This window comes from Adiantum capillus-veneris, chromosome 28 (assembly GCF_014529385.1).
Source record: "Adiantum capillus-veneris isolate H3 chromosome 28, ASM1452938v2, whole genome shotgun sequence".
Classification (NCBI taxonomy): domain Eukaryota; kingdom Viridiplantae; phylum Streptophyta; class Polypodiopsida; order Polypodiales; family Pteridaceae; genus Adiantum; species Adiantum capillus-veneris.
This window is the reverse complement of record NC_140958.1, coordinates 127,750,116-127,759,412: the sequence shown is the minus strand read 5'-3', so window position 1 is coordinate 127,759,412 and position 9,297 is coordinate 127,750,116. Positions and strand designations below refer to the sequence as shown.

The window sequence follows — 9,297 nt, the reverse complement described above, 5'->3', positions numbered from 1 at the left end:
CTAAAATTCGTTTTTTTTAAAGGCGACTGAGGCCTAGGCCTGAGCGTGAGCTTTGGCTTGGGTCTAGGAGATATTCCCAATCCCAGTCCTACCTTTACATTTATTTATTTATTTATTTTATTTTATTTTTTAAGGATAAGGTCACCGCGGCCTGCGCGAGATCACGCACACACTCTATCTACCTACTTCTAACTAATACACCTACTGTTACACTAACACACTCTATTAACTCTCACAGATCTACTTCCTACTTACTGTACACAGAAAACTAACGACCTTAATACACAGAGAATAAACACAGTACCTTTGAAAACTCCATTAACAAAGAAAACTAACAACCTTAATACACAGAGAATAAACAGAGTACCTTTGAAAACTCCATTAACAAAAAAAACAAACAGTATAACACCAAATTCCTCTTCTCAACACACACACCCTCCTTCCTTACCTTTCCTACAATAGAAATTACACCACGAAGAAGCACAGAGTGCTACTCGAGCTTAATGTATGGCATTCCCGAGCAACGGCGCCAACAATGTGTGCGTATGTCGCACGTGTCAATGCAAGGAACTTGCCGATACACCGTGTGCGAGCCACAAATGGCTCCAAGCACACAACAAGCCTAAACTAGTAAGCTCAAAGAGGGCGATGGTGTGTCACTCACCGCTCTACGCTTGCTTCGTGGAGGATTCCTCGCCGCCGCGAAGAAGAAGGAGCCGCCGCTTCGCCGTGCCGTCGTCACAATGCTCTCTCTCTCTCTCTCTCTCTCTCTCTCTCTCTCTCTCTCTCTCTCTCTCTTTCTCTCTCTCTCTCTCTCTCTCTCTCTCTCGCATACACACACACACAAGGAGATGAAGAAGAAGAAGATGGAGATGGAGCAAGAGCACTCTTCTATTGCACAAATGGGAGAATGAGTGAATTTTAGGTTTAGTTGACTTTTATATGAGCTCGCCCCATTCACACTTGGGTACCCATGCTTAGCCAAAGAATCCCTTGAATGTTCCAATTAGAGTGCGCGTCTCTTCGGCGATCACTCTTACCCTTTTCCTATTGGACTAACAAGCCCGGTCCCTGACTCTACCAAATAAATAATACAATGTCCGCCGTAGGTTAAGACGTCCATCGTGGGTGACAGGGTGTCCGTGAACCGTGAGGGTTAACACCATGGTTGCTTCCCGCATCAATTTCCAACAAGGGGCTAGATGGAATCGCAAACCCATGGAAAACAAAGACAAAAATGATGCAAAGGAAAAATTCCATGCTCAAAATTCTTCCCAAGGCACTTCCTACAACAACAACAATAGGTCCAAGGAGAAGGGAGTTTACAAAGGTAAAAACAAACTCTCTCATGAAGAGATTGAAGCTTTTCACAAGGCCATAAGTGTTTTAAGTGTGGGGAGCAAGGACATGGCTATCGTTCTTGCTCTAAGAAAAATGCTTGCAATGAGACTCCTAGAGCTTCCACCATCGAAGCTCCAAAAGAGTATGCTCATTGCAAAGGATCATCTTTCTCCTATGCTTGGGGAAAGGTAAGGGAGCATGATGCCTTCATTTTGTTTGACCTTGGCTCTACTCACAACTTCATATCAATGGACTTGGCCACCAAGTTGGGCATTCAAGCTTTTGAGATGGGAGATATTGTAACGGCTGACACAGCTTTCAAGGGACAACAAGCCTCCATTACTCTCTTGATTGGGAAGTTGAGGCTTCATGTCCAAAGCTATGTCGACAAAGAAGACTTTTTCATCTCTGCTCTCCAGCATGAGGATGCTATCCTAGGGGTGCCATGGTTTGATCGCATGGCTGCCAACATGAAGTTCCCTGAGAAGAGAATCTACTTCACCTACAGGGGAAAGAACATGTATATAGATGCTAATGAGTTTGGTCATACTATACCACTTGTAAATCCTCTTACCCTTGATAAATCAATGAAGAGCTCAGTTTTTGCGTACATGATTTTTGTCAAAGAGTCCCTAAAAGGTCCTAATGTTTCATCAAAGGTGAATGGTAGGAATCAAGAAGAGTTAGACTTGTTTAACTTTCTAAAAGGATTCCAAGATGTGTTCATCGATGATATCCCTATGGACTTACCTCCAAAATGAGGGGATGATGACCATGAAATTGAGCTCCTATCAGGAAGCTCACCGCCTAACAAACCTCCTTATCGAGTTTTCCAATCTCAACAAGAGGAGATCATGAGGAAAGTACAAGAATTGGTAGACAAAGGGATGGTGAGGCCTAGCTTCTCTCCCTTTTGTTATCCAGTCCTTTTAGTGTAAAAGAAAGATGGAACATACTGCATGTGTGTGGACTATCGCACACTAAACCATATCACTATCAAAAACACATTTCCCATACCTCGGGTAGAAGATCTGTTTGATAAACTACAAGGCTCTACCTACTTCAATAGGATTGACCTTAAAAGTGGCTATCATCAAATAAGGATAGTGGAGGAAGATATCCTTAAGACCGCGTTTCGTACAACATTTGGCATTTATGAATATCTAGTCATGCCTTTTGGCTTGACCAATGCACCTGCCACATTTAATCGTTTGATGGAGAAAATATTTAGACCCCACCGCAAGTTCACTGGAGTGTTCTTCAAGCATTGGGGGAGAACAAGCTTTTTCTCAACCAAAAGAAAAGCAAATTTTTCCTTCAAGAGATTCAATACTTAGGTCATACTATCTCTCAAGATCGTATCCGTATGGATCCATCAAAGTTAGAGGTAATAAAAGCATGGCCTAATCCAAGGAATCTACATGAGCTAAGAAGCTTTATTGGTATGTGTGCATACTAAAGATGCTTCATAGCAAAATTTTCTCAAATAGCAGGACCATTACATGACTTAACAAAGAAGAACGTTAAGTATTCATGGACTGCTAAGGAGCAAAAAGCTTTTGACAAGCTCAAAGAGAAGCTTACCTCTCAACCAATCCTCATGCTTCCAGATCTCTCAAAACCATTTGAGGTCCAATGTGATGCTTGTGGTGATTGCCTTGGAGCAGTCTTGCTTCAAGAAGGGTATGCCATAGCATATGAGAGTCGAAGGCTCAATACGGATGAACAGGTCTTGGGCATTTATGAGAAAGAGCTTTTAGCTGTTCTACATGCCCTAGACACATGGAAGCACTATCTATTGGGTACTCCATTCATTTTACAAATAGACCATCAAAGTCTCAAGTACTTCCTGACGCAAAGAAAGCTTTCCGACAAACAAATGAGGTGGGTAGATTTTCTTTCGCAATTTAATTTCCACATTGCTCACATTGCTCGTAAGCACAATCAAGTGGCCGATGCACTTTTATGATGACCAAAATTAATGATGTGTCTATAGCAACTCACAAGATCTATCTTCTATGATAGATGAGTATGCTACTGACCCTGACTTTAAAGACATAATGTCAGCCCTTGCTTTACGGAAGAAAGAGGAACCATTCACCTTGCAGGATGGTTATCGTCTTCATGGAAATAGGCTATGGGTTATCCACTCCCTTCGTGAGAAAGTCATGTATGAATCCCATGCTCCTCCCTATGCGGGGCATAGAGGCATTCAACCTACTCTTGGAGGAGTAGACGTACTTTTACTGGCCTACCATAAAAGTGGACATACAAGAGTATGTTTCAAAATGTGTGGTATGCCAAAAGACCAAGTATGATAGAGGGAAGCAACCTGGATTATTCCAGTCATTGCCAATCCCTAATTCACCATGGGAGAGTATATCCATCGATTTTATCTTTGGATTACCCAAGTCTATCCATGGTAATACGGGAATATGGACAATAGTCGACAGGTTTAGCAAGCAAGCACACTTTATCCCTGTCAAGAAGACTATTCGGGAGACTATTAAGGCACATCAAATGGAAACTCTCTTCATATCCCAAATTTTCAAACACCATGGATTGCCAACATCCATCCTATCAGATAGAGATCCTAGAATGACCAGTAATTTTTGGAAAGGTCTCTACAAAAATCTAGGTACAAGATGGAATTTCTCTTTGGCCTATCACCCACAAACAGATGGCCAAAGTGAGATAGCCATCTCACTTTGGCCATCTCACTTGATCTACTAAAGACCTATGTTACAAAAGTAGATCAACGCTCACAATGGGAAAAGTACCTCCTCTAGAGTATGTGTATGATAATACTATCCATACTTCTACGGGAAAAGCACCTTTTGAAATCATAGAGGGAAGACCTAAAAGTCCCTTGCTACTTAAAGTACATGGAAAGATCTTCGTTGCGGATGAGTATAGCCATGACCTGCAAGCATCTTTCCAAAAGATTAAGGAGGCTATATCCATCTCTCCACTAAGGCAAAAAGATGTTTTTGCTGACAAGCATAGAAGGGCCTTAACGTTCAAAGAAAATGATTTGGTCGTGCTTAAGTTTCCTAAAACTTGATTAAGGCAAACGACATGCAAAAATCCTACGGGCCATCAAAAGTATTATGCTAAACTAGCAAAAAGATACTATGGTCCTTTTCAAATTTTGAAGCCAATCAATGAGGTGGCTTATCGACTCAAGTTACCTAACCATTGGCTCATACACAATGCTTTTCATGTGAGCCTACTTAAGCCCTACAAAGGAGAGCCTCCAAATGAACCAATTATTGAAGACCCTCCCAAAATCAAAGACCAAGAAGAGGTGTTACAACCCGAAGCTATCCTTCAGCATGAAGACAAGGTACTATGACATAGTAATATTATCAAACGGTATCTTATTAAGTTCAAAAATTATCCTTTTGAAGATGCTAGATGGATGCAAGGAATCCAGCTTAAGGATAGTATGAACCTTGTCAACGCTTACAATGCTACATTTGAGTAAGCAATGCATGTTTCTTTTAAATGATCAATGTTTTTGTCTTATAAGACTAATTATCTCTTTATTGTGCACAAATTTTAAGTAGTATGCACACTAAGAATCATGTTTGTGATGATGACGTCTCTCAAACACCATGTAGAATTTGTCACTCTATTTGGGAGGTTGAAATGGACTAAAGAGCAGACATGCTTGCGGCAGCTATGTCTCTCAAGCACCAAATGGATTAGTCATCCATCTTGGAATGATGTCGTACGGTAAAAAGGGATTCTCTATCTGCCAAGACAAATTGACTAATGACTATGGCTTTAGTTCTTTTACCTCATAGTTGAGGACGACTATGATTTCAAGAGAGAGGTAATGTCATAAAATCTAATATATAATCAACCCAAATGATTTTCTCATATGAAACTAATCATTTAATGTGGGATAATAAACGGGAACAAGGGTTAGAATATAGACATGTGCTTACAGATCTATCTCAACACGGGGCCAATGGTAAAGGGGTCCAAATGAGAGATGGTCTGTCAAAGAGCAATGCTACCTAATGGAGCTTAACAGACCTTAAAGTTAGCTTCATTAAAGACCTCCAAAAGTTAGTGTTAAAGAGTCCTTTGACCTTATGCATGCTAGGGCTAACGTCGAGGTAGGAATCGTACCTAAGCATGAGGTGCTAAGACACTTAAAGTGGTTGTGGGAACCTTGCCCAAAGTTTGAGGTGATTTTTATGCTTAAATGACTAAGGTTATTGAAATGTTAAATTCAAAGATAAGTTCTCAAGAGGCATGAACGTCCATGCTTGATTGACTAAGGTTTGAAGTATTCAATTCAAATAAATGACTTAAGAAGCATAAAAGACACATGCTTGCTTGATTGAATAAGTCCTTGAAGTATTTCATTCAACCAAATGACTTAATGAGCATAAAAGATACATGTTCAAATGATCCTCCACATGTGGCCCTCATGGTGTGCTTGAATGCTATTGGTTAGGTTTTAAAGGGGTCCAATGAGAATTTAGATACATAAAAATAAATAATTAAGTTCTTTCTCTTAAAAGAGTAAAAAGAAAACATATGTCCAAAGGAAATAATAAAATAATACAAGAGAGCGAGAGAGAGAGAGAGAGAGAGAGAGAGAGAGAGAGAGAGGTGTGGACCAAGCATGAGAGGGGGGGTATACTCTTCCACACAAACACACACATTCTCTCATTGTGTGGAGTGCAAAGTACAAGAGCTCCATCTCCTTCTCCAAGTTTGTTGAGAAGTGGAGAGCGTACACCAACACTCTTGGCTATGGAAGGCAAATCCACCCAAGAGCCAGGCTTCAATGCTTGAGCCATCTTCTTCATCTTCATTACTATGCTATTATGTTATGCTAAGCAAGAAGAGTGATGATAAGTGAGGAACTATTTCTTTCTCCTATGTAATGTTTCTTCTTCCTCTTCCCTATCCTCATTCCCCGCTAGCTCTCTCCACCTTCGAAGGTATTTGAGGCCTTGGGACTGAGGCTTGGGATAGTTAATGCTTTTTGCAAAGTTTATGTTAAACTCGTGATGCATGAAGCTTTCCATCTTCATAGCATCACCAAGGTCACAAGGAACACAAAGATTTTATTGTAACAAAGTCTCTCTTGATGGGAGAATCTATAATACAAACGTCTTTTGGAGGGGGGACCAGCTCCAAGTAAATCCGGTCCTCATCTAATGTCATGTTCTCTAATACTCTCTCTCTTGCAAAATTATTGTTCATGCCAAGTTAATTAAGTACTATGTTTATGTTACTACCATCAATTAAGTTCACCCTCCAAGTTTTCAAAGTAATCTCACAAAAATGCTCACTCTAATTCTCTTAATTCCGCTATTCTCAAAGTTCATAGGCCATTTGCATTACAACAAAAATTAGGATAAGCACAAAGAGGTAAAGATGTGCACAACTAAGATGAGAAACCTTCCAGCAGATCGTGTAGATAGAATATGCTCTAATCCACTGCACTTTCGAATTGTTCCGACTATGTGATAGGATTCCAAGTCCCAATCCTCCAAATACTAGAAGTGACATTCCCTCTGTCCATTTGATCACTACTTTAGAGAACAGGAGGGTCGAACCTAGGGCTTGCCAAAAGCATTTTTGCCAACTGAAGAAATTGAGGGTGCTCTTGAAAGTTTTCTAGTTTTAGGTTTAAATTTCAAGGATTTGCGGGTTTTTATACTAAAACTTGTAAATATCTACCGGTTTTTGTCAAGGCAAGCTCATAATCTATGTGGGATCTTTCAAATCTATCTCATAATCTAGCCGAGATCTTGCAAATCTAGCTGGATCAAAATACAGTAAACCCTTAGTTTTTTTCAAACACTGGTCGAACCAACCTCCTGGTCACTCAAGGATCACCCAACCACCACAGTGGCTATTCCATAGTAGATTATAAATTATTATCCTCTTTGATAGCACTCAACTATGTGTACTTGGTGGTTGAGCTCGGTTTAAGACGGCCTTGACAGTACTAACCATCACAATAACAATATGTCCACTTGTACCATGCTGAAATTGTTCTACCTTTACAAAGATTGGCTTCTTGAGCTTAAGTTGAGCGGCTTGGCCAGCCATTCTCACAAGGTTTAGGTCTAGGTGACAACAGAAGACAGTTGCAATTTGTGAAGAGAGATACAACGTTCTCTCTCTCTCTCTCTCTCTCTCTCTCTCTCTCTCTCTCTCTCTCTCTCTCTCTCTCTCTCTCTCTCTCTCTCTCTCTCTCTCAAGCTCAAGGGAGGGAGAGAGGTCAGGATTTTCAATTTTTGGGTGTGCGATTTGGTAGTTGGCATGCGCACACCTCGCCGTGTGTTGTGAGAACTTGCATTGTCTCTAATAAGGATTTATGACGAACAATGGAATCACATCAACAAGGGCAACTTCCGCTTCAAGGACTGGGAGGCCGTGGTTTTGAATCTCAATGCTGAGATGGATACCACATACAACACTAAGAATACAAAAAAATCGAATTGATACCCTCAAGAAGATGTACAAAAAGGAGACGTTGAAATCGTCTTCCACTGGTGCAACTCCAAGCACGTGGTCGTTCTTTGACATCCTCGATGTCATGTGGTGCAAGACGCCGAGATGTAGAGGCTTGGTTGGGGGTTTGGACAACGATGTGCCTGCAAAGGAAAATGAAGACATCCTTAATGAGCTTGAACAGGAAGTGAGGACAAATTCTGGAGTGAGTGCCAGTACATCACAAAATCTTATAAGCTCCATGGACTTCTCAGAGTTAGAGGGAGTTAGTGGTAGCAAGGCAAAGCAGTCAAAGCAGTCACAGCGGTCTCTCTTAGGAGTTGTGAATCGAACCATGGGTGAGGGCATGAACAAGTTATGCGATACACTTCGCGATGTGGAAGATAAACACAATGCAACATTGAGAGAGCTAGAGGCATCAAGGCATGCACTAGAGGAGAGTCTACTTCGAATCCACGAGGAGGAAGACACAAAACGGCAACAAATTTACCTCTCTACTCAATTGGAGCCTACCAAGATTTTAGCCAAAGTCCGGGATTAGTAAGTAAATGCAATATTCTATAGGAAGGCTTATACAATCCTTTTTAATTATCATCAAGCTCATGAGTGTATGATTTCTGCTTTGCAGGCTGCAACAAAGTAGCTGGCTTTTTTAGCAGGCTGCAACGAAGTAAGTGGATTTATGATCGCATAAGGTAACACTACTAACCTCAATTCGTTTCAAACTTACTTGAATACTTTACATGAAATTATATGGGTAGTCTTGTCGGTGTAGGATGGAAAGTTTGCATATATTTTGGCTACTACAATCCTTCGCTATATGCATGCAAGATCAACAACTTTGGTGACGCCGTCCTATGCCATACGGGAAGCACAAGATACACTTGAATTCCATGTTGTACTTCATGTACTTCATGATGTGGGGAGTTTTCATGAGTATATTGGAGCCTGATGCATGGTGCTACGGGGCTCGGAAATGGTGGGTGTTTCCAAGGCAGGAGCTTTTTTGGACCTCAATTCACTGCCGGCTATGGTCAGAAGCCAATCTAAATAACCGGCACAAGTACTTATTTGCATATCGCATGTCTTATGAGTCTTTCAATGCAATCTCAGTCATAGTGGAGCCTTTATTGCCTTGCAGTGGTGATTTATTTGTCCGTGCTCCCATAGCTGGTGATCTAGCACTAGCGTGTGTATTGTGGAGACTAGCACATGGTCATTCTTCCATATCAATGACTTGTCTTTACCCTATCGGGGAGTCCACTATACGGAAATACACCATGATTATATGTTCATTTTAAGCCAACGTAGCATGTTGCAGCGCTTTCATATTTGCATTCCTGAGGGTGATAGGCTGAAAAGCATAATGGATGGATTTGAAGCTACTACAGGGCTTCCACAAGTAGCAGGTGCCATAGATGGAACACATATTAGGCTGCAAAGGAAGCCATCAAAGGATAATTTTCC

The 9,297-nt window shown here is 41.0% G+C and overlaps 1 protein-coding gene across 1 annotated transcript; it reads left to right on the top strand.

The window, feature by feature from the left end:
• The first annotated feature begins 7,834 nt into the window (after nt 1-7,834).
• On the top strand, nt 7,835-8,371 carry LOC147421285 (uncharacterized). The gene has a single exon (XM_086504135.1). It carries the CDS (start codon nt 7,835-7,837, stop codon nt 8,369-8,371), a length of 537 nt encoding a protein of 178 aa, XP_086360261.1.
• The last annotated feature ends 926 nt before the right edge of the window (nt 8,372-9,297 follow it).

What these genes read in the sequence shown, in the direction of transcription:
- LOC147421285 (XM_086504135.1), top strand. Translation starts at nt 7,835, where the DNA reads ATGTACAAAAAGGAGACGTTGAAATCGTCTTCCACTGGTGCAACTCCA.